Source organism: Sinohyriopsis cumingii, chromosome 7 (assembly GCF_028554795.1).
Source record: "Sinohyriopsis cumingii isolate HCF-2022 chromosome 7, ASM2855479v2, whole genome shotgun sequence".
Classification (NCBI taxonomy): domain Eukaryota; kingdom Metazoa; phylum Mollusca; class Bivalvia; order Unionida; family Unionidae; genus Sinohyriopsis; species Sinohyriopsis cumingii.
The window spans coordinates 24,663,831-24,690,419 of record NC_142967.1 but is presented as its reverse complement, the minus strand read 5'-3'; the positions used below and the strand labels follow the sequence as shown (position 1 = coordinate 24,690,419).

General features: G+C 37.3%; 2 protein-coding genes across 2 annotated transcripts in view; one reads left to right on the top strand and one right to left on the bottom strand.

The window, feature by feature from the left end:
• The window catches only part of LOC149794904 (uncharacterized), a 38,133-nt gene extending 22,609 nt beyond the window's left edge, over positions 1 to 15,524 (bottom strand). The window contains exons 1-6 of the mRNA XM_089964545.1: positions 15,003 to 15,524; positions 6,877 to 7,131; positions 4,803 to 6,596; positions 2,103 to 2,219; positions 1,566 to 1,677; positions 1,015 to 1,118 (exon numbers count right to left, since the gene is read on the bottom strand). Coding sequence (XP_089820671.1) covers positions 1,015 to 1,118; positions 1,566 to 1,677; positions 2,103 to 2,219; positions 4,803 to 6,596; positions 6,877 to 7,131; positions 15,003 to 15,471 — 2,851 coding nt within the window. The 5' untranslated portion in view covers positions 15,472 to 15,524. The remainder of the gene's footprint in view (positions 1 to 1,014; positions 1,119 to 1,565; positions 1,678 to 2,102; positions 2,220 to 4,802; positions 6,597 to 6,876; positions 7,132 to 15,002) is intronic.
• Positions 15,525 to 22,744: 7,220 nt separating this feature from the next.
• Positions 22,745 to 26,589, top strand: part of LOC149794902 (uncharacterized) — a 29,509-nt gene continuing 25,664 nt past the window's right edge. Inside the window, exon 1 of the mRNA XM_089964544.1 lies at positions 22,745 to 23,382. Coding sequence (XP_089820670.1) covers positions 22,972 to 23,382 — 411 coding nt within the window. The 5' untranslated portion in view covers positions 22,745 to 22,971. The remainder of the gene's footprint in view (positions 23,383 to 26,589) is intronic.

The following is a 26,589-nucleotide window of genomic DNA, read 5'->3' as shown; positions in this document are numbered from 1 at the left end:
AACATTAATGTTAAAATGTTCATTGGAACTACAAAATGCTCATCGGACTAAAATATTATTCTGGGACTATTATGAATTATTCATATGTGTTATTGGCAATGCCATTTTTATACAACAGGACTGTTAGCAGACGACTGCATTCTAGGATCTGAGATTCATTCAGAAAATTCGATTCTCTTGGGATTGAAAAATGTTTTTAGGATTAGATCGGATTTCATAACGAAGTTCCTCTTCATTTTATGACACAAATAATTACATTTGTTAAATTTAACAAAACTTGTTGATTTCGCCTTTTTCTTTTAATTCGTGCACGACGATATAGTAGTTATAGTTGATTTAATACGAAATCTTTGTATACACCACAGGGTTATGGCTGTACTGCACTATACGAAATTATTATTGACCAAATAAACTTGGTCCAACCTCGTTTATGTTCATTTGCAAAATTGTTATCTGACCATCGATGTCAGTCAACCTTCTAAAATGATGGGACCTTTTTGAGCAGTTGGCGGCATTCGTCCTGAAGAAAAATACACTACTCTGTCGCTTACATTCTCTGAAAAGATTACCACAAAATTTATTGCCAAATCCACCTGCACAAAACGTATTTGAACAGAGGTTATATTCAGCGGAAATAGTTCTTGCATTGATAACAAAGTTCTGTAGAAGGTTTCATCAAAATCCCTCAATGGATAACAAAAGCAACATTGTTCACGGAAAGAAGGATAGCATCATAACATTTATACGTACGTTTTAAAATAAACTAAAGTCAAATCATTTCGATACCATTAGATACGCATCATGTATCATAAAACGTTTATTTTCATGTCTAGCGGATACTAGCTAAATATTATATCTCTAACATCAACGCTAACGTCTTACGCCAATTCGATGATGTGCAACGTTACGTTTCTACTCATATGCTATAATCTATACCACATAATAACATTTGCCTGCTACAGCAAGGCACCATGTGGCTAATGAATATCAACCTTGATTTTAACGCATGCTTACCTTTACCAGATTGGGTATCAAGTTCCAAAGAGGATGAAGTCGACGAGGTCATCTGTCCTATGCCATCACTGGATATACCAAATGACTTCTCTTTAACCATTGTTCTGTATTGAAAAAAAGGTTAACGCCCTAAATTATTTTTCTCAGGTTGAGTGGCCTATGGTTTCTACATCGAAGTATAATCAACCGATTATATGTGTGTGAGAAGGGAACAGAAACAAAAGACCGTTAAAACGCAAGTAACAAAATTAAAACAATGGTTTATTAATCAGAAGATTCTGTAATTTATTCTTCAAGCATCATAATAAAATCCACTTTGGAAATATCCCATATCCAATTATTCAGCCAGCTTTACAATGTTTCACTTAAGCCAAATATCAAATGATAAAGAAAAGATATATGATTTTATATAACGCTTAGCTAATTCAGGTAAGTCTTTTTTTAACATAAACATCAAGTGCCTGACCATATTTGCACAATTTTATTCCATCCATTCATAATTAAATTTTACCTGATTAGAAAATGAAAACACGGAATCAATAACGCATTACCTGGAATTCCCTGTGTTTTCAAATTTGTTGATTTTCCTCCGAGACATCTTCGAGGATGTGGAATGTTTGCGCTCAGTACCCTGAAACTGGGAGACATTTGCTGGCGTCCCTTCTGTTGCAAAGTGGAACAAAATATAAATATGAACAAAAGTGCAATTTTGGCACTTGCAATAGTGAAATAAATGACCATAAACACAAAAGAAAACAAACAAACAAAGAAACAAAAAAATTAAAAAAAAAAGAAATAAGAGGTGAAGTTTCGTGACGATTCTCTATCACTTTACATCAAATTACTTCTGGATCAAGGACATCACGAAGTCGCTTTTGCTTGTAAATTGTTAAGCGCCATAACACAATCTTAGGACTTACAAACTGTGCTGAAATAGTACTCATATTGTGTTCGGAGTAAAGTTTTTAATGTGCCTTGCTGAAATAACACTCATTTCGTGTTCAGAGTTAAGTTTTTAGCATGCCTTGCTGAAATAGCACTAATTTCATATTCGGAGTTATTCTCTTACGTGTCGTGGTGGTACATACCTTTGGAATTCGTCGGTTGGCTTTGATGCGTTCCATGCACAGGTTGTTTATTACACACCAGCAATCTGTCAACTACGGTTACATAGTCACATGATGGTGACTCTGTTGGCTTTAAGTCTGCAACAAGATAAACACATTCATGGCTTAAGTCTGAAACAAGATAAACACATTCATGGCATAAGTCTGCAACAAGATAAACACATTCATCGCTTAAGTCTGCAACAAGATAAACACATTCATGGCATAAGTCTGCAACAAGAAAAACACATTCATGGCTTAAGTCTGCAACAAGATAAACACATTCATCGCTTAAGTCTGCAACAAGATAAACACATTCATGGCATAAGTCTGCAACAAGAAAAACACATTCATGGCTTAAGTCTGCAACAAGATAAACACATTCATCGCTTAAGTCTGCAACAAGATAAACACATTCATGGCATAAGTCTGCAACAAGAAAAACACATTCATGGCTTAAGTCTGCAACAAGAAAAACACATTCATGGCTTAAGTCTGCAACAAGATAAACACATTCATGGCTTAATGTCTGTAACAAGAAAAATACATACACGGCTAATAAGATTAAAACACATCCAACGCTTAAAGTTTGTAATAAGGCAAATACTTTCACGATTCAACAAAACAAGAAAAAAGAAAACAGTGAATAAGACGTCCATTATTTAAAATTGTATTTAAAGTGAGCAAAATAATGCTTATAGGTGGTTCTAAAACTTTCTAGTGTTCGTTTCCTGTATTGATATAAAACATATGATTAGCTACATTTAAGACAAAACAAACGATAATAATTTACACTCATGCGGTTTGTAAAGGCTTGGAAAAAGGCCGGAATTGAGGACAAAATCTACAATTTATGATACTTACAACATACAAAAGTAATATACACATTTCTGATGGGCTAAATTCATAGCTTGAAGTTATCCTGTTTGCGAGGCAATTTTGTTCTTCATGGTTCATAGTGTATTCCTTTATGTTTAAAATCATCCTTTCACACATTTATACGTGTTTATGATCATCTTTTCTCGTGTCCCTATGTGTGTAAACGCATCTTTTCTCACACTCCTATATTTGTAAATTCAACGTTCTCACATTCCTACGTGTGGTGTATAAGAACATCTTGTCTAGTCTTCGTACTTGTGCATATCCTTACGTATTCGTACGTGTGGATACCTTACGTATTCGTACGTGTGTACATCCTTACGTATTCGTACGTGTGGATACCTTACGTATTCGTACGTCTGTATATCCTTACGTATTCGTACGTGTGTATATCCTTACGTATTCGTAGTGTGTATATCCTTACGTATCGTGATCGTGTGCAAGATCGTCTTTTCCAGTGTAGAACCACGATGGGAAATACCTCTATCTTTCATCACGTGATTACGTTTGTCATCGCATGACCTACTACGGCCATCACATTGTACACACACAAGCAAAAAGGTCTGTTTTTGCATTATTACTGAGGCCTTCTTCCCAACTAATTTAGACAAGCAATTATTGCGAAACATTTACATAATTAAAGGTGTAGCGGTGTAAATCAGTTTCTGGCAAACAGAGTCTTACACTGATTGACCATCATGCGATACAGATTACGCAGTCTGGTTTCGAGTTGTCAAAGTCGTCGTTGCATTTGCTCTTTTATACGATACATTTTTCTTCGTGATTTATTGATGAAGGAAACTCAGTTCTAGATAACTCTTGAAACAAAGATTATAATATGTGTTTGAACGTCATATAAAGTTTAAAATATTTCAGTGTCAACCGAACATTGTCATCTATCTTCAGGTGATACTATTTTCCATATACAAAAAATGTTCTGTTTTAAGTTGAGTAAGTATTCACAGTACGATATATTGACCCTCCTTTTTCATTCGTGTATGTGCAAAAATAAAAATGAATCCATTATGCGTTCCACTCTTGAGTTCCAAATTTTGCAAATTCTTCACGGTACCGGGCTTAAATTGACACGCCGCTCTCGATCATTAAACTGTGAGGCACACACACACACACACACACACACACACACTATATATATATATATATATATATATATATATATATATATATATATATATATATATATATATGAAGGATTCGATTATTTTGTATCTAACGCTGTAAGTATATCGAAATTTTATTCTTACGTACCGTTACATGTAATACTTATGAATGTACCTTGTCGGGTTCGACATATATCTGTTGTACTTAGATATTAAAATTCAACATGCTGCTCAAGCGCAGTTGTTATTTGTTCGTTTAAAATCTCCGTTTAATGGAGGTATTTGTTATATAGATTATGTACCTAGTAAATGACAATTTGAAGATAACGATTTTATCTAGCCTACATTGCCTGAACACTTGCGAGAATTATTATTATCGTGTTGTTATTATTATTATTATTATTATTATTATTACAATTATTACAATTATTATTATTATTATTATTATTATTATTATTATTATCGATTTCTGATGTGCAAAACTATTTTCCGGAGCACAAGGGATAATGTGGACCCAACTAGAGTTCAAATTATTTTTCTTATATCCTTTAAAAAACAACAGGATAATGTGTTACAAAGAAATACTTGCAGTTACAAATTTTAGTATCGCTGACGTCACAATATCTCTGGTGTCAAATCAGCTATAATCGGCCTGATCATATCAGAATGAAGTGAAACTAACCTGAAGGTAGAGTCGTGGCTGTCAGGAGTCTGCGCAAGCTCGAGTTTTCAGTCTGGGCGTCAGGGATAGTCCTTGTTGTGTTTCCTACTGGAATTACTTTAGTAACTGTCTTTATGTCATTTTGCTTCATTTTGGTTTGTCCCGTTATGTTTAGAGAATATTCCTTCCCCCTTTTCAGGCTTCCAGACGATGAGGATGTATCAAGATGGGTTTGTCGTCCACTTTCATCAGAATCAATTACAGGTTCTTGTGTTGTAATTTGCTGGAACTGTTTCAAAGCACCGATACTAGAACATTGTCCAAAAGTGCTAAATTTTTGTTTCCGATCCGCATGGGTATTCATTTGAATAAATGATACGCCACTATTTGTTGAGCTTGAAGAATCATGGCCACGAATGCTTACATTTGAACTTTGATCAGTCTTAGACAGTGTGAACGACGACATAGATCTGTCAGCCTTTGAAGGAGTACGCAGCAAATTTGAAGAAAGATCTTGCCGACTAGAAGCAGTAGTGGTTGACTGAGCAGATTTGGCAAAGGACGAGGATGGTGTAAGATTGCTGGAGGTCTCTCTACTCAAAATAAGTTTTGATGAAGATTGTCTTGACTTCTCTGATATTGAACCACCACATGAGTCATCCATCACATTGCTTGTTGATGAGTCCCAGCTATAGTTACTTGAAGATGAAACAATTGGAGTAACGTTGTAAGAGGACGAACTCTGCTGAAAAGTGTTAGTAGACGAAGTTGAACTGCATCTATATGACGAAAACGATGATCGACTTCGTGCTGACGAGTCATCTTGGCTAGTGCTGTCAATGGAGGTAGCACTCTGTTCAATCGAAGAAGACTTAATTAACTGCGTCGAGGAGTCACTTGTATCTACAGACTTCAACAACCCGTCATTGTAGCTGTTACTGGAGATAAATGATTCTTCACTTTGGATACCTGATAAAGAAGTTGAGCCTGAACCTGTTATGTGGTGAGTGCCAGTTTTGGATGGAACAGAGTTCTTATCTGGATTATACACATGAGATGTCCAGCTCGAAGTCCTGTCGGTAGATATTGACCTGAGAGACTCGCCGCTAACACTCTTAAGATCAGTGACTGAGCTATCCGAGTCTTTACCATAATTGTTTCCGACGGACTTGTGCTGAATTGCCAAGTTAGGTTCACTGTGTTCCTTCCTAGCGTCTTCGCGACTTGAACTATCGACAGGAGTTACCGATGTGGTGAAGATATCATTCTGCACACTTAAGAATGACGTCTGCTGGGCCACAGTGCAACTATCTGTAGTGTCGTTTGGAATGGATATTGTAGTTTGCTTCACGGTGGAAGAGTCAACAACTTGCTTTGGGAGAGCTGTGTTGGAGCTAACATTCTGTTGCGGGATTGCAGCGTTAGAGCTAACAGCTTCTGTATATGGGCAAACAAGCTGTTTTTGTACGACTGTATTCCAAGTTTCAGCCTGTAGTGAATTTGCACTTGGGATCTGCTGATGTTCATAGGTTTTTGATAATGTACTGTCCACTACTTGATCTGATGAACTTTTGACGGAACAAGGTGGATGCGCCACTTGGTTACGCATGGTTGAGTTTGAAACAGACGTCCAAGGGATCGTGCTCTCTGCACTGCAAACAATATTACCACTGGCAGACACCTGGACAGGATTGGGTACAGTCTCGCCAGCAGTTGCAAGACCTTTACCCTGAGTGTAACGGGCCCAGAGAACACTGTGCTGGGTTGGTGGAGCCTCCTCTTTCTTTCTAGTTGGAGATGGTTTGTACACCCAATCTGAGAGAAGGAAAGGTAAGAAAAAGATCACTAAACATTTTGAACCTTTTGAACTACAGATTCTTCTCTCTCTCTGTCTCTCTCTCTCTCTCTCTCTCAGGAATATCATATATGTCTGCGATTTAAAATGGCTATATCCTTTTACTTTCTGTGCATATTATTAGTTTCTTGCCTCGAAAAAATATAGAATGGGTAAAATATACCGCAGAAAAGAACATATCAAATTACATGTGATTTAGACTCATGATGGACACACAAACGTACAACGGCTGCAAATTACCAGGATAATCCCTGCGGTGTTGTCTTTTTATATTATCGGCTTCCTGGTAGTATGGTTTTTTCTCTTCTGATGACATCTGGCTCCAGAGCTGACCCAGGCGGATGCTGATGTCAGAATTGGTAGCGTTAGGCATGGATGCTGCAAGTTTTGCACGGTAATCTCGTGCCCATACCATGAAAGCGTTCATTGGACGTTTGATATTTCCGCTTTTGTTGACATTCGTCGCTCCCGGTGTGCGGTACGTCATGACAGTGCCTGAAAAATAATGTGAAGATGTCAAAACTTTTTTCAAATATCCTGTGATATTTATAATACTTGCTTCTGATTTCAGAGTTAATAGAGTTATCGTATAAATAGCACGACTCAGTCATTCATGGAACGCTTTATGTTCCCACCCTTGTTGATTTTCGTAATTTCCGGTACTTTGTAAAACTTAAAAATATGTACTATGGCTGTGGCCGTGACTATTTTTTGTAAAAAAGAGACAGAATATTGATTTTAATATAAATCATAAGATTCATCAGATGTCACCGCCGCGTGGTCTTGTGATCCCAACATGTCCGTGTGACAGCGTGGAAACTCCATTAAGTACGTATCGTCTGTCCTCTTAGCAACAGAGTCCAGTTTCGTTAGCATGCATGCGTACAGCGTGTGGTTCCTTGATCGTATAATTTTCATATTTGCGAGATGTTTTTCACCTGTCAGCGCCAACAGTTATTTTTTTTACCACATTTTTGCTATTCTCTTGGCTCGTTTTTCACATCTCGCTTTCTAATTTGATCGAGTACACTTTGCATCATAGTCCAACAAACTTAACGTTGTACACCGATCTCTCATCCTTTCACTTATCAATCACTTCCTTGTTGCTGGCATAATAAAAGTTAAATGAGACGCAACCCTAAATTAAGATATTACATTATGTTTTTGTAATGCACAACATGATTTTGTTGACATCTTTATTTCATATACAGATCGTAATACTCCCCCATGTTAGTGATCCTGAATGAGTTTAGTAAGTTGCTTGCGGCTGCATGATCAACGTGGAATATTCGATCAACTGTCAACATGTTAAAGACAGAGTCTCGATGGGGAAAACTCAACTCGGAAAACGTATCACAGTATGTCATGTACTCATGCTGGCAGACACCAAACAGTGTAACGTAGTGAAGCTTTTCACCAAACCCAGCTCGTGTGTGGGAAAATCACACTGTGATTTTCAGCAAGTCATCGAGATTAGCATTCATGAACGGCATGCTGTCGACATATTGCAGACGTCAAACTGAAAATCTTACGCGTAAGGGCATTTGACCCTTGAGAATGACAGAGCGGAATCCGGTCACGTCTGATAACGTGGATTCTATGTCCACATAACTTATAGGCGTACCGTAACAGGAAGTTGAAGGACTCACGGTACTAATTCAGTTCCCTTAGTAAATCTGTGCAAACACTATGATATTGAAAACAAATCAATAACTTAAAATTTCTGAGTGCTCATGATCAAAACTATATTTGTGAGTATAGATGAAACTTGGATGTCTTCTTCTGTGTAGAGAAAAGGATATGAGCCGCGGCATTTTCTGGACCTGCATGTATTTGAAACACGTGCTTTCAATTCATCACCAAAAAGTCAGGTCCTAATTTTAGTAATGAGTGTTCCAAATTCAAGACTGTTAAAGGACTGAAAGTTCTCAAAAGATTCTTTTTCCTAAAAATAGCTTACATTATTAACCAATCCTGGCCAGCCAAACCCATATATACTCTATTTTATGTTCACCCATTTCCAGCCTGGTTCATATTTTTTCATACAAATTGTACCGTGTATTCTGAAGCCCACGTCTGCGATTTTGTTTAGTCCACGCCTGAATAGTTTGCCAAGAAGCACTGACAAGAGTGTTCATGCAACCCTTGCAAGCAACGGCGCGATAAAGCAGTTTTACCACCATGATGCTATTTCTGACTATCATTTTCCAGCGTCATCTACTTATCACTGGTAACCATTATGATTTGACCCTGGGTCTACAATGTATTTCATTGATTCCTTGAGTCGTCTCGGTTCTTGTCTGAACACGTCTAAACGAAACACCGGGTACAGATTCGTGAAATATTGTGCAGATTCCTGCGTGCTTGAATCGGTATCATACTATTTTGGCATTTCTGCCTTCAGCATGATGTTAGCAGCAGCAAAGTTACACTCGACTTTTTTTTTAAACACCGTTTCTTGGCACTGACTGTTATCCTACTCAACTCTTTGAAACACAAGAAAAACGTATAGTGCTTCCTGGTTGTTTTACATGTAACATTTTTGCGCCTCCATGTAAATTTTACTTTTAAAACCTTTTGTCTGCTGAAAGTACATATGCTTGCTAAAACGCGCCAAAATACTGTCTAGTTGGGAGGCATGTTTTACCGATTGTGTTATTTTAGGTATCCGCAACGACAGCACTATCATCTCGCCCTGACCAACTGGAACTTCAGCAGCACATTGCAGTGTACCTGTTTTAAATACTGCATTCAAACACCAACAACGTGCCAAATAGTGTTGGTGGATGTCTGAGTTAAACCAAGAATATAATTAAAAGAGAAAAGCATATAAATTCCATGGCTTTTGGATGTAATAAGATGTCGTGCAACAAAACCAGCATTGTTTCTGGATATCTTGAATGTAAAACCATTGCAAATCGCAGTATTAACATTAAATGCAAATGTGCATTGTCACTGCCATCAGGAATAATTTTGCTATCAATGCAGCTCTTTCTTTAATATACCTACTGAGAGAGGCATTAGTATTGGTGTCCTTGTACCAAAATGTCAGTGTCTGTGCTTTTGATCCAGTCGTCGCTGACCGATATCAGGTTCATTACCATGCTTGTAACATGCAACTAACTGCTGATTTTCTCTATGGTCTGATTGTTTAGTTGGTATCGCGCTGATTTAAACAAGCTTCATCCGTTGCTGACCGGCGTCACCAGTGAGTTAGCATCGTATGCAGCTCAGGTTGACTGTATCTAGTCGCGTACTTCAAGAAAAGTCTTGTGCGATAATAGGTGGACGTCTTTGTTACGGGCTTCAGTATTCCTAGTGCCTTCTTTGTCCCGACGGGATACTTCAAATACTCGTACTCGGTCGTGGATTCATTGATCGGGCCGTCGTGGAAAAGCGCAGTAGAATGATGTGTACTGGGACAATTTATAGACAGTTGTTACATAAAACTAGCACAGTTGTTTGAGGCCTATTTAATTCATGATATTTAACGTTGCCTTACATGTATCTACAGGCGCCGCCAACTATTTTTTTTCAAGTTCGGCCAGTATCCTTTTTCCGCCTCGTGAAAGTATTTGCTTGGCCGCTCCGGTCATTCCACTGTCTTCAGTAGGTGATGGTGCAATATATGCGATGACGTTGATGACAGTTGTTTCGTATAGTACCACTAATGTTACATGTACCGCGGTTATTTGTGGCCTTGAAAAACAGTAGATCTTATCCCCGATGACGTATAAGACAGGTTTTTTTTTTCAACATCACTAGCAGCGCTTGTTGCAGCGCCTTTTGATGCTTCAAACGCGATGGGAAAGACTTTGCGTGCATCACTTGTTAACACCGCCTCGGCTTTGGAAAACTGCATTGATTAAAACCTACCGATAATCTGTCTTGTTTGCTCTGAATAGCTGTATTTTATACATCTCTGGTTACACAGTATTGCTGGTGTGCAGGCGAAGTGTAACTCGTTCTTCGTCAAGGTGAACAATCAGATTGGTCTGTGATCGACATAGTGATCTTTGGAGTGCTGCACACGTTGTTGACCGGGTAGTAAATAGGCAAATATGGCTTGACCACAGTGAGAGACTCAGGGGGGCACGTTTTGAGAAAAACTATAGATAACGTGGCTGGATTCACCTCCGGCATCATATGACATCTCAGGGATCGAGAAGTTGATAAATAAGATGTCGATATAGCTTATATGCTGCAGAACGTCTCCGTCGTAGAGACGCGGATTGTATGTGGTCGTTGCGTTAAACCTCAAGATTGGTCTGATACTGTTGTTGAGAAGAAACAAATCAACCCGGTACCCTCCACTGACTGTGATTAATGTTTTTAACGTAAAACAATTCGGTTCGAGCTTAATATTGCCGATATCACGGCCGTTTGTGGTCATTAGCCGTGTTATTTTGTCAGGGTTAACACTCATTTTAAACCAAGCAGCTTTCATGAAGTAAATAAATCTGTTATGTTCACTGTGACATTTAAAAAAAGTCCAGATCTCGGCGGAGATTTACACGACTTAATACGATGCGGATGGGTCTATTATACTGGCGATGGAAATCTCACCGTGAACTTATCGGTGGTGTTTTGTGCGGACTTTGAGTTAAACAACATAGTCGTACTCGTCAACCACGTGATATAAATTTGTATTTACAAACCAGGTCGCGTGAAGCACCTGGTGTTGCTCTGACGTCAACAAACCTAAAAGATATCTAAAATTTCCATGTCGATCTCAATGCCCTGATTCCCAGCTTGTTTACTAATCACGAGTAGCCGTAGTCGCGCAAAAAGCTCAGGTTATTGTACTACTTGATTCCGGTTCCTTTCTTCGATTGTTTTTTCTGTCTTGATAATGTTAGAAATAAACGGAATTCGTATTTAAACAGCGCATCTAACTCTGAACGACCTTCAGATAAATGTTTTACAGCTTTGCCAAACTTTTTATTTTTATTAGACACATTCTTTCGTTGTGCCTGTAGTTCATCTTGTGTCATTTTATCAATCTCCCATGACAGTAGGTGTTTGTTTTGTTTGGTAATCTTCTTTTCATTCTCGTAAAACCATATTGGTCCTTTGCTAATAAATCAGATATGTTATATTGCTACTGCTGCGTGTATAAGATTTGTTCAATGATTGTTAGATCTGGTTCTTTATCTGTTCTAATAAGCTGGAGATGTTTGTGTAGCGATTAGATTTAATCCCGTTTTCTGCACTTGATATCTTTATTGTATTTGTTATTGTCCTTGCTTAGAGCTTGTATTAACTCGTCTTCTTTTGCATCATGTGCTGTGTTTGTTTCCACCTACGTTGATGTAACAAGTTTTAAACGTTCTTGGGCAACATCCGCTGAAATTCCTATATTTTGTGTGCCAACGGACGTTGTTTCAACCGCTCGCGCTGTTCTTCAAACCTGCGCATGATATCACTACGTCGACAAACAGCATGATATACTTAGTCTGCTAGATGAAGGAACTTGTCTGGTTAGCTAACGTATTCAGGCAAACAGAACATCTTAAATCCACGCCGTGTTAATAGTTTCTGTTCCAGAAGATGCATACGCCACATCCAGGTTTGTTATTACACTTCCGGTCACTGGCAGTGTTTCATAGCTGCCAACATTTCCGCTGATAGTACCCCCAGTGGTTTTGGATTTCTTCAACAAATATGATTCGAGCTGACAGTACCTTACTGCCTGTGTGGTTTACCCGATACTGCGTTGGTTTTTCAGATTACTTATTATGGTTAATCCAGTTCGCGCTAGCTTTTCATTCCACAGCATTGCTACACGAGACCAGCATGCGACCGTTATTTCATCAATGGGCGGGTAGCTGTTACTCAGGTGTTAAACCTTATTTCCGCTCCTCATGTTCAGATTTCCCGACAACGTGTTCCCGGTCTTGTCTTCTTTGTCGTTGACATCAATGTCCTTGGTACCTGCGGACACAGTTTCCCTTCATTATGGTACAAAACGATGTGTATGCAATTAATAGTTATATAACAATGCGGATTATTAATTTTGATTCCGAGAATGTAGAGAAGCCACGCAATTTTGTATTTCCTGAGTATTGTTACATGGTGATAGGGTCAACTAGTCGTGGTAACAACAACGGGTTAAAATGGAAATTTCAGAGAAATAAGTTATATTTTCAATTATACAAAACTTGATAGGTTTCTATTTTTTGTACTCTTCTGAAGACCAAAAAGTCGTAACATTAGGTCCTTGAAATCGTAATCGCTAATATGGATCAACCTGAGGAATAGTTTCGTTATCTCAACACAAACACGCGATGACAAAACAATGTTGTACTTGCACTAGCTAATCATCATCATGGAAGGTAATTTTGCTAACGTATCGGACACTGGTGTTAAAATAATACAAGACTTTACTAACAAACAAGTTAATAAAAGTTGATTTTAAAACTCCTGTCTTTTACAACAAAGTAAAACAATAATTATTACATTTTGATGAATAGAAGAATGAAATACATTATCAGCAATAAATATATCGTCGAGTCTTAACCCACGTGGCAGTGATGTCCGCATACTACGAACATTATCACCACGGTTTTTATTGTTTCAAGGGGTCGTACAGGCATTAACACGGCATACTCCGGGTGTTGATAATGTTAACGATACTGCTGAACTGGGGGTGTTATCACGTTGGTGATACTGCCTAACTATTCCTGCTGATTCTCAGCGAGACTAGCATAATACTGCATGCAGGACTAACACAACTGGAACCCAAACTGCAGAAGAAAAACAAATAGTTGCAAATATGCGTATATTACATACATACAGATACTACCCTACGTGGGCGGTGGCTCGTTCTATTTGGACACTTGATCAAAGAACTACACATTATGTCTAAAGTCGTAGCTGATCTGTCCTCGATTCTTGTTAGCAAATACGAAAACTACGCGGTACAGTTCTTCGGTTAGTCGTTAAATTTTGATGTTGTTGTTGTTGAGTTCAATTATAGTGGCGTGCGCACAATTGTGCATGTGCCACTTTTTCTGACTGCACCGCAGCCTGCTAGTTGTTCCTGGGGAAGGGAATGGTGCCACCTCCGCCAGGCTTTTATGGATTCAAGGAACCCTGATAGTTTGGCCTCAATCTGTGGGTCCATAAAGGTCCCTTACAGTTAAATGGTTGGCTGTCATTAGTCGGAAGGAGAGCTCGGGAACGGTCCTGCTTGCTTTACATCGCTGGTTTCTTGTTGCATTTGTCTGGTGTTTCTTGCGATTTTTTTTTTTCGATTTTTTTTTCTTCTTCAAAATGTTCTAAAAAAAAGCGGGAGGGGCGGAATGTTCTATGCTGTTTATAGAGGTTCTTAGGAGAAATCATGTATGAAGAGAGATTTTCAAGGTTATTATGGTATTACTAGTCGATGTGTTTAGGGTGTGCTTCCTACGTTATGTTATTTGTAAGTTTTTAGATATTGCCTCTTTAAATTATTTATTAATTAATATTTTTAGAGATTGAATGTACTTTATACTTTATTTGGCAAGAGACCGGAGTCCTAGCCGATTACACGGTTCGTTAAGGACATCTAGGACCAGAGTCCTAGCTGATTACTCGGTTCGTTAAGGACATCTAGGACATCCGATTTTGCGGTTTCCTTAGTTTTTATAGGTGCTTCGTAAGTGAATTATTTATTAATACTTTTACTTTTTATTAATAATTTTGATATGACAAAATCGTAAAGCGAAGACTCGACCTTACGTTTTTCAAAGTCGTTTTAAAGTATGCTTTTATATGACTATAGTCTAATGAAATTTCTACATACTGTCCAAAACCACTGAGGTTTCATTCGCGGCTTGATACACGATTTTTAAGGCGGATTCGACAACACTATAATGCATCTGCCAGACAAACAAAGTGGATACTATAGCTACCAGCAATATATATCACGACGCGATCATCAACATGGAACTCTTCGATGATTCTGCTTACCCTATTATATGCTGATCTGACCAGACGTCCTCTTTTCGTTATTTAGTTTAGTACCAATCCATAGCGCTCAGTAAAATGCATCTGGAAGTTTTTTGATGATATATAAGGTGCAAAGCATTCAACAGTCAGTATTGAATAGACTTTGCTGAAACTAAGTCTGTATTCAATTTTAGAACAACAATTAATCGTTATTTAAAGATGAGTACATGCGCCTACAGGACAACGGTGTCATGCACTATAAATCGTTAAATAAATTGTCCATCCAAACTGTTCACAGTTCAAATAGAAGAAACCCGAAAAATGACTATCAATCGGAAAAATCTATGTTTCAGCTTCAGTTGTCAAATATAAACTAAACAATTTAATTACATGGTTAAGCAGCGGAGAGAGAGAGAGAGAGAGAGAGAGAATACCTGGTAATTTGTCCGTTTCTTTCGCTTTAGCGCTCGTTGCACCTATGCTACTGTTTGTATACGTAAGGACATACTTTGTGACTCCTTGATTACCAAATTTTGCAGCGTTAGCTGCCACAATTTTCGCTATTGCTTCTGGGGTAAGAGTTCCGCCACCCACAATCCCAATACTTTTTGTTACATCAGAGCATTCTAGCAAAATCTGGCCCGACGTCCCGGGTTGCGGAGAAGGTCGGACGTATATAATCCGTGTATTTTGACCCAAAGCTTGCGCTGGTATTTGAAGAACGTGTTGAGACACCTGCTTTGGAGCATTGACGGGTGTTAATGGAGTGCTGTTTGCTTTGTCTTTTTCGCACTGCAAGGTTGAATTCGGAGTTTTTGAAACGGTTGTATCGTGCTCTTGCAAAAGTTTCTGAAGCACTTGCGCCGCTTTGTACGTTTCGTCACTTGAAGGTTTGTCGGTCATCTTGTTTGCCTTGAAGTCTTCATTGTAGATCTAATCAAGAAACTGAAATGTTTGTCCAGTATCATTGTGTTATTTGCATTGTCTGAAAACGTAACTACGTAATGACAGTATCATCGGTAACAGATGACGTCATTATTGCCATGATAACGTCAACAAACAAAGTGTTGACGCGAATTACTATTAGAGGCAACTTTAGTTTTAAAAAATTACCGGACTGAAGTCGTTTTCATTGAACACTCCTTGAGTCAGACATTTCCAAAATGTAATCTTTGTTTGGAAAACTATTTTTTCATGTATTTTCTAGAAAAGAATAAACCATATTTATGTTATGACTTTTTAAGTAAGGTGGTTATACTGATGAAAATGGTTTAAAGTCTAGATACCAGTGTTTGCATTACTACATACCGTACAGCACAGCAAGCACGCTTATTGCTATTTTTGGAGTCACCGCATTTGTGATCAATCAGGAAGAAAGAAAAAAGAAAAATAAGAAGAAAAGAAATAAAAAATAAAAATTATGAATTGCAAAAGCCGATAATTATTCTTACCGCTTCTATGCAGATATTTATTTCCTCTTGTATCTCAAAACATCTCTGTGTAGCAAATTGTCTCATTTTTAGAACCTAACTTAGGTGTATACAATAGATTATCAATTGTTTTTATAATTTTCTAATCTGGATTTGATCGATTTGTAAAAATGACATAAAGAAGAATCTGGAGGAGACGAGATAGTTGTAAATACAGTTTATTTTTAAAACTGCTTTTATTGTAGTATTTCAAACTGCTGGGGCACCAGTTAATTTCGAGTATATCGTATTTATTTTAAACATTTCAAAATATACATGGTGCATAAATCATTGGATTTATAAAAAAAAAAAACTAAGTGCTTATAACATCTGTAGTAACCCATCTCCATAAAAACAAACGCACTTCAATTTAGAAATTAGCACACAGAACGAAACATTCAAAATAGAAATCGCGTTAATTTAAAGTCAAACTATTCTATATGTACTCATTCATTCCTTTCTTCCTTATGCCTTACAAAATGTCAAGACAAGCAACCATTAGCACATTGGATGGGGCATTTGATTTTTAAAAAAAATCATTGTATAGCATTATCCTGAACCCCTTGAAATTGGCTTTGCCCCACCCCTCCAGACAAATGGCAGTCTCCACCCACCTGGAAAGCCGCATGCAGATGCCATTGATCACTAGTGCAATTTTTGCTTAAGCCCAAATGTTTGACTATTTTCATTCCCTCCCCCCCCCCCCAATTTTCTGATTTATACTGGCGTAATTGCACACCGTATCTAAATAATACAGTATGTAGTTTTCTTTTGGTTAAATTAAGTTATGACATGTATCTAAATTATACTTTATGGATTTTTCTCTAGGTTAGAGTAGGGCATTGACATGTATCTTAATTAAATTGCATGGATTTTCCTTGCAGCTAGATTAGCGCTGTGACTTGCATTTCAATTATATTGCATGTATTTGTTTTCTCTAGGTTAGATTAACGCATTGATTTGCATCTAAATTATACTGTTGGCCTTTCCTCTAGGTTAGATTAATAATAATAATGCATTGTATCACGCCTAAGCTTTAGAAGCTCTAAGCGCTTTACAAAATTAGACAGCACATATAACACAAAAGACATATACAATGATATTATTACCAAAACCAAAACACATGAAATTAAAAATATAGACTGTGACATTATCTAAATTTTACAGCATACATTTTTTTCTAGGTTAGATTAGCGCTGTGGCAGACTGCTATTTGCCAAATTGTTAATACCTAAGACAATATTAATGTTTACCTTGTATTTGTAGCATTAACTTGAAATCATCATTTTCATTACACCGTGTCCATGCAGTTAGTCATATTTGGTTAGAGCTAAGATGTATCAGTTTAATGTATATCAATAGTTATTAAACTCAGGTAATGCTTGTTGTATGCTATAATGGAAGATAGGACATGCTTAGTATAGTTACTATACTCTAGTAATGTTTGTTGTATGCTATAGTAGAAGATAGGACACGCTTAGTTTAGTTACTATACTCTAGTAATGTTTGTTGTATGCTATAATGGAAGATAGGACACGCTTAGTATAATTATTATACTCTAGTAATGTTTGCTGTATGATATAATGGAAGATAGGACACGCTTAGTACAGTTATTATACTCTAGTAATGTTTGTTGTATGCTATATTGGATGGTAGGACACGCTATTATAGCTATTATACTATAGTCATGCTTGTTGTATACTATATTGGAATATAGGACAAGCTTATTAATTTTACTATAGTCATATCTGTTGTATCTTGTCTTCAAAGAGACAACACTCTTGTTATAGATTCGACTATGCTTTGTATAATACTGGTACATCTACATATAAAATTAGGAAATGAATATTGAAATCGGCGTACATGGATTAAATTACCGTGTCATCAGAAGGAATGCAGACCCTTTTATACAGATCACTTCATCGCCTTTTGCTGGGCAGTAACCAGGGAGGCAATGGTCTGCGGCTTAAGTTCACGTTTCAATGACTAACAGACTCGGTACTTTAAATCAATGGGACACCGATGCGCCCATTGTTTTTATTTTGCTTACTACCATTACTACTATAATTGTTATGAATTCTACTTTAACCTAAATTTCTCTGACGTATTAAGACATAAACTTAATTCAGTTGGATGCGATGTGTTGGTATTAGATGAAATAGACTCAAAAATGTAAATATTATGAACTAAATATTTTCCAGTTGTGACTGTATTTTTCCTTTTACATTTTTACATCCATGTTTTATCTTTGGTGTCATTTTTGTTGGCAGGGTTAAGGTTTCTTATTTAATTATAAATCGTAATAGACATAATCAGTTGCAAAATACTCACTACCATATCTTTAAAGTTTAGAAGAACTTCCGCTGACAATGGGTAATTATGATAAGCTACACATAACAGTGATAAAGCTTTTAAATGGCAGAACAATTATCCAGTGGACTAAATAAATGAGTTTCATGGGCTATACTACAAATGTCCTCTCTATATGACTTATTTACCACAATTTGAGAGCTCACTGACCACTCGTCACCACCTCAGGTGGTCACCATTTTATCATATACCTCATGTGGTTTCCCTTTTCTCATAAGGACCAATTTTACCGCTGTAGAGTCAGCTTTTCTAATAGCCCTCTCAAACAAACATGGGATCTCATGGTCTTTTTCCTGTTCGATGACAGGTGATTGTCGTTTATTAGAGAATGACTAGTTGGAAGAGGATCACAATGATCAGTACCTTTTGACAGATCAGTAACAGGAGCGAAACTGACCTCGTCAAAAGCCTGACCAATACATGTGTCAACAAAATAAATAATTTTCTGATCAACTTCATTCTCAAGAGTTCTTGTGTGTGTTAAGCAGTTAAGATTGACTATAGACAACTGTGTCGGACACACGGTACTAACTGTATGGAAAAATGGGAACCAGTCCGGAAATGGGCGAAGATAAAATAGAGTATATATGGGTTTTGATGGACAGGATTGGTTGATAATGAAATATAGATTTTCGTATAAAGAATATTTAGAAAGCTTGTCTTAGTTGTAACTGAAAAAATAACGAGAGATTGTTTTATTGATAGAATTTAAGTTCCTTAACAATCTTGAGTTTGGAACACTCATTACTGAAATTAGCACCTGACTCTTTGGTGCGGAATTGAAATCACATGTTTCAAACACATCTGAGTACAGAAAATGCCGCGGCTCATATCCTTTTCTCTACACAGAAGCTGTCATCCAGGATGCATCTATGCTGATAAATATAGGTTTGGTCATGAGCCCTCAGAAATTTAAAATTATTTAATTTTTATTACTTTTTTGCATAAGTTTACTATGGGAACTGAATTAGTACCCTGATTCATGTATTGGCGTTATGAATGAACTCTGCACATCCTTGTCCAGTGTGTCCGCCACAAAATATAGTTATTTTACCATATGCGGCTAATCGCAATCTTCTTTGCAAATTGATAAGCTGTTTCTTTATTTTTAACTTCTATTTTCATTCTTATTAATTAAAGAAATATAAAACACAAGTATGATTTAAGCATGAAAGACGGTTTAATTGAAGAAAATAGAGCACTGCAAACACAGTTAGGCTAGCTACTTGAACATTGAACACACAGCCATTCACTTACCGGCGACTGGTAAATATAAGCGATATAACGAATCAACAAGAGGTATTCAAACATTTAAATGTATTTGCACGTGATGTAATTAATTATTATGATTTAATTAGCATTGCTACATATCTTACAATTGTTTCTATCATTGTTTTTACTCGGAGACATCATTGCACGACACAGTCAAAAATCCGCCGCGCTCGTTTTTCTTGGAATTTTGCCGGTATCTCCCTACGATGGTTGAGAGAGAGAGAGAGAGAGAGAGAGAGAGAGAGAGAGAGAGAGAGAGGTTAAAACTGATATGCTGACAGACCGTCGAAACGTGTGTGTGTGTGTGTGTGTGTGTGTGTGTGTGTAATTTGGATTTTTCACGTAGCTTGTGTGTGTGTGTGATTTGGATTTTTAACTTAGCTTTAACAATTTTTCAGTCATATTGCTACGATATCTGCAGTGTGGCAGTTTATAGTGATGCCTAACACTGGGGCATCATGTCGCAGACATCTAGCATGATGTCCCACCCAGTAACATTATCCTGACACCAGGCCGACCAGTCCTAACACTAACCTCGTAATGATGAGCGTCAAGCGAGGCAGCTGTTAGTACCATTTTTGTAAGTCTTTGGTATGACTCGGCCGGGGATTGAACCCACAACCTCCCGCATCCGAGGCAGACACTCTAACCACTAGACCACCGGAACGGTGTGTGTATGAGAGAGAAAGACAGACAGAGACAGTGGGTAGAGGTGTTATTGGGGAGACTAACCAGAAATGCTTTTTCTTTATTTCCCATCCCTATGTTTCTTTGTTGGCCAATTAGCCTTCTACCTTACAGTCAGTGAGAGAGGAAGTCGGGGGAGGGTAGTGGTCTTCGGACAGTTTCATATTAAACAATCTGTTTCAGAGCATTATTTTTATATGCGTATGAATGCGGTATGGGCGGATCTCAATTTGATGTACTAGTAGTATTGGTTTATCAAATTGCTCTATATCAACACTTTAAAAGCGATGTTACTTTATAGGCAGTCAGATTCTCTCTGAGGAATAAAGTCTTTTTGCGTCGTGGTTGATTTGATGTGCCTTTATCTTAAATAGCAGGAACCTTATTAGGTTCTACCTGTGGATAGCCTCCACGGTAACTCAGTTGGCAGAGCCTAGGACTCTAAGTCCAAGTGTCGCGTGTTTGGTACCCACCCTAGTCAGTCTGGATTGGATGACTATGTGTTTAATTGGGAAAGGCACTTATCTCACATTTCCTCGGCATGAAATATCCAATAATGTTTTAATGTGTCGTCAAAACCCAGCCAACTTATCAATCAACCTACTAAACTAACATTACATATAACACACAAATTTTAGGAACACAAAGTCCATTTCGAACGGGGACAGGAAACCTGAGTGTCAGATGAAGTATTGAGTGCAGATACCACACGGCCATGTCACATGGCATTAAGCGAAGTGAACAGGCCTGTGCGTGAACTCGAGAAAACTTTGACGCGCAGCACATGGACACTCTTACAAACAGACAAAAGTGTAACAAAACACACTACTAACCAAGCAGTAAGGTTTCCCTGAATAATAACAACAGACAAACAGATACAAATAGGGAATAATCTGTCACTCCAACATTTTTTACTCTTTGTTTCGGTTTTCGTAACTACTCATGAAATAAAACTGAGGATGTGCCCAAATATATAGGAAAAGCGTAAAACGTAAGAAATAAAGAAAATGCATCGCTATACTTGGGCTAGGCATAGTGTCCCCAATTCCGGGTTATAAGAGAAAATCAAACACGGCTTGAAATCATAGAAGATAACAATGATACGTTTTCTTTTCATTCTTTTATTGATGGAAGATTACACGAATCTCTCATAACCATGTTTCTTTTTTTTCACAAAGAAAAAGAAAGGAAAAGAAAAGAAGAAACAAAGAAATGAGAAGGAAAGGAAAAACAATTTTTCTTTTTTTAAATAAATACATTTACAATTAGACAACTTGGGGGAGAATTTGGAATAATAGCCGTCCTTAAAATAAAATCTATAGCATACATACACATGCATTATATAACGATACACATAGCAAACACAGGACTGTAGGAGATCTCTGGCAAAGTTCAGAAGGAAAATAGCTGGAAGGGAATCAGCCCGAGGCAGAGGTTTCTGGTGGAGAGTACGACCATCACTGACAAGAAGGAACCATCCCGGGTACCTCAACAGAATACAAGTGGGGAACAACACAGCACCAGATATGCATCTAAATAAATTTTTGTTTCAAAATTATATTTTTAAAGTTAGAACACAATACCACAGACCTTAGAGAAAAACACATGCGCATAAAACAGCGTTCTTTTTTAGGCAAAGAGGGAGGGGGTACATATCAACCTCAACGGTGCCCTCCCTCCCAAAAAAATCATCCTACATGTGCTTGACAGCACCTAATAAGTGCTTGACAACGTCCAAAAGTGGAACACTTTCTGGATCATCAAATACAGTCCATTTGCATAGGAAGTCACGTTCTGTGTATAAAATAATATGGATTTTTTTCTGCCGCACTAATTGACTTCGAACAAAGTAGAAAGCATAACATTGCCAGGTGTATTATTTTTATACTCTTTCCTGGCCACGTATGATTTAAATCTGGATATACGCTACGTCTATTTACGCTTAAAGGCATGTATCAACATAGCTGTAGAATTTGGGTTTAATTAGATTGCCAATCCTCTCATTGTTATCTACAAATAAAACTGCAAATAATCGAGTGTATTGATCGTAATATGTATCACGTACACACTATTTAGACCTGGCTTGCAAACATCACCTAAGAATCATCTCCACCAACCACTTTACAAAAATAGAGAATAAACTTCTAAAAGCCCAGTAATATTATCAACATGTTACGTCCCTCAAATTTCATCTGAAAATTTCTCTGCACGATTACAAAAAGAGATAACATTGTACATGACCATTACCGCCTGTAGTGTACAGATGTGGCTGTTTTCAAGCTTGTGTTGCTTTAATAATGAAACGGAATCGATTTCCATTAGATAATGCCGGCAAGCTGCTCTACCTGTGCTGTTCGCACACGCCCAACCCGGTCGTCGTGTGATGCCCTGATTATCAGGAGCCCTGCGATAGAAGACGTCGCAGAGTGAATAAAGGCTTCAACACATTTTTTAAAAAAATTCATGACAAACATAATTTTGGAGAACTCATCATTATCATCTGCCTTAAAAAAGCTATATTCTTCATAAATTGATTTAATCTACTCAGTTTAAAGAGTCGATACAGAAAACTGCTGTGCAACGATAGAAGGTGATGTGATTCGTGATGGTTGCGTGGTCCTCGATGCTTGGTTTTCAGAGAAACGCCCAGGATATCGGTCCTGGAAACGATATGAGCAACTCGTCTTCAGACGACTCCGTGAAGCAGACGATATATTGGGCCGACACTCTAAAATGCTACGTGTGTAAAGAGCATTATTCACGGCCCAGGGTTTTGCCTTGCGGACACAGTTTTTGTCTCGACTGCATAGTTCGACTGAGAGATGCTGCTGCGCACAATTTTAGCATGCACAAGGAAAAGAATGCACATCGAAGGGGTGAGGGTGGTTTCTTCACTTGTCCGATGCCAGACTGTCATTACTCATTGAAACTAATGAATGTTGGAAGATGGACGCCGAAAAATAAGGCGATGGGACAGACCGTCTTACACTACAAGAAACAGAAAATGGCAATGAAGGTAAGTGCATACATGCACGAAGTAGTGCAGCAGTATTTAAAATACCACGTTTATAAAGGACAAATGCACCGAAGTAGACTTCTCTAGGTCCATTCTTCAGTATCTCAGGGGAGCACTACTGATGTTGTGACAATGCCATTGCTAAGCTAATCATAACTTTTATCCCAATTTTGATCCCAAATCCCGGTTCGCAAGAGTATATGGTAACGATTTAAGGTTTGTAGTTTTGCTATGGATTCCCCTGCACCGCAGACCACTTAAGACCGATATCAAAGCAGTTGAAAGTAAGCAATTTAACTTTGTAAAACTTGGTGTGTATCATTTGAACATACGTAATCTTTAATTCTTGTATAGACTGGTTTTGTATGTGACCTATCATGATTATTTTTCATAAATGTTTACGCAGAAACAGGTAAACAGGAATCCACGTCACAAAAATTAACACTAAAACTTAGAAATGACAGAATTCTTGCCCGTGCCAGATGGTGTCACCGATAGTGTATGTCTTTCTATTGTGGATACTTACTACGAATAGGTGAACAATTACTAAACAATATTTTTAAGGCAAAATGGTGAATGTTCAGAATTTTTGAAGAAATTAAACTAGGATTGTTTGATTTCTGAATTTTTATATAAAAATAAATAAGCACTTTTCCAGTGCCGGTCCGTGTTTCCACAAATACCTTTCACCCGAATAGACCTGTAATAGCTTCCCTCTGGTACATAGTCATACTTTCGATGGTACACTTACAAAGTGTCCTTTTTAGGTAAATTGCCTCCACCGTTTTTGGTCGATGTACAATGCACCACGCTATTGATTAGTTGGAATTACATACTAAGGGAGGCAACACATGAAATCCAATATATATCGCTAGGACAAAGCACCGATATAGCTGTACGATCCGCCAAGGTGTAGATAGGTTTATCGGAACCATGGCTAGCGAAGATGATTTTAATTGGTATTATCATGTTTTAACTGTTCTTACCCCATGTAATGTTTTATTCTCGTGTTGTGTCTTGTCCACCGTTACCCCCTTAGTTTTAATTTTCGTCTAATTTTTATGCGCTTTATGTTGTTTTTTATTATTGCCGCCACATGATTTTTCTTTGTGCGTTTATAACTCAACCTTTGAAAAACAAAGTGTTATACAATTGACATGGTATTCAATACAAATTTTCAGTTCTCTTGATATTTTAACGATAGTGAACCGGGAAGGGAATGACAGTTATAATGTGTAATGTGTCAATTACGAGAATGACCGGATCTCACTTTTAAACTGGGTGATGCTTAGTGTCTGTTAGTGTTTTTGGGCGTTATAACGACTATCTTTTAGGTCGATGGTCCTCGCGCGAACTCAGTATAAACTTTCAACTTAGCTGACAAACCACTAATATCCCTAGATACAATTAAAGAAATCCTTTTGTAACCTACAAATTGAGACTTTTGTTGTCGCTTTTTTTTCCTCTCCTTGTGTGATCTTTTCAATCATTGATATGAGCATACCAACAAAATTAAAATTTAATCTTTTAAAATTTTCAGTTGTCATAACAACTCCCCGTCTTGTTTAAAGATAACTTCGGTACATCAAACCTTGTTTACCTGTAATAAAGCAATGTTCCACATTTGTTTGCATTAGGAAAAAAGGACAGCAATATTGTATAATGCTTGGCCTGTTTTCACTAGTTTTGACGTCCTCATCATAGATCGAATGGCCTCTTTACAGTTTGCTAATGGACCGCTCCGGTGGCCTAGCGGTTAGAGCGTCCGCCTCGGATGCGGGAGTTCGCGGGTTTGAACCCCGGCCGAGTCATTCCAAATTACTTTAAAACCAAAGACTTTTTTTTAAAAAAAATGGTACATACAGCTACCTCGCTTGGCGCTCAGCATTAAGGGGTTAGTGTTAGGACTGGTCTGCCTGGTGTCAGGATAATGTGACTGGGTGGGACATCATGCTACATGTCTGCGGCATGATGCCCCAGTGCTAGGCATCACAATAAACTGCCACACTGCAGACATCGTAGCGATATGACTGAAAAATTGTTAGCTACAATAAAAATCCATAACACACACACACAGTTTGCGAATCGAGCCATTCAATGTTTGTACGTTTCTTTATTCAAACAAAATTTCCAAGTTTTAATGCAAGCATCTCTTATATGCATTTAATCAATGAAAATGAAAATAGAGACTCAGAAACAGTAGAAAATTATCAATGTAAAGATCTGTAATAGATTCAGAACTATATTAATTCTCGAAAATGCTGGAAACTGTTTTTATTGTCTTTTGCAGCCGATACATTTTCTTTTAAATAATTCACTAAATTTGCTTAATAGCATATAATTTCTAACATAACAATGAAATATCCGGCATATAATTTATGCGTACATAAATTTACATAAAACAAGATATGTCATTATGGCTCATCGATTTTTAGGTCAACACAAATATTTTCCAGCATCCGCAACAAGTTGAAATAAACTAGTTGAAACATAATACATTTAAAGGTTTAATTCGTGTAGAATCAGCCATGTAAAGCTTTGCAAACACAACGGTTTTTGTGTTTTATTTGTTTGTCTTGTCTATATTTTGTATTTGCCTTTGAAAAAGACTCACTAAAAGTCAGAAGCGCTTAGGCTAGTTAGATACTAGTTTTGCACTGTTCGTTGTCAGTTTATTGCTTTTATCTTAATGAATCCCTGACACACGTGATCCCTTGCTGAATCCAGTGCACTTTAAAGGACTGTTATTCGCCATAAGATTTGTATTCTTTATATATATATATATATATATATATATATATATATATATATATATATATATATATATATATATATATATATATATATATATATATATATATATATTCTAATTCCCTGCAATTATCAACTGATTTATTCAGATTTTACGGATGGACATCATCGTGCAGCGCTTTTCTCATGAAACAGAAACGCATTGATTAGATTTAGACAACATGTAAGTGAAGTAGAAATGTGCTGTTTATTATTGTATTCAATACAGCGAAGCATGCGTGCTTTATGGTTGAAGGCATTTATTTACAGAACAGGATTAGATCAAGAACACGTGAAGTACTATAAAGCCCAATTACCTCAAAATGTTGAAAACTATGACCACAACCGAGGATTATTATTTAGCCAAAAAAGAATGTTTGAAAGCTACCCGTGAATTTATGCCGCAAATCACTATTT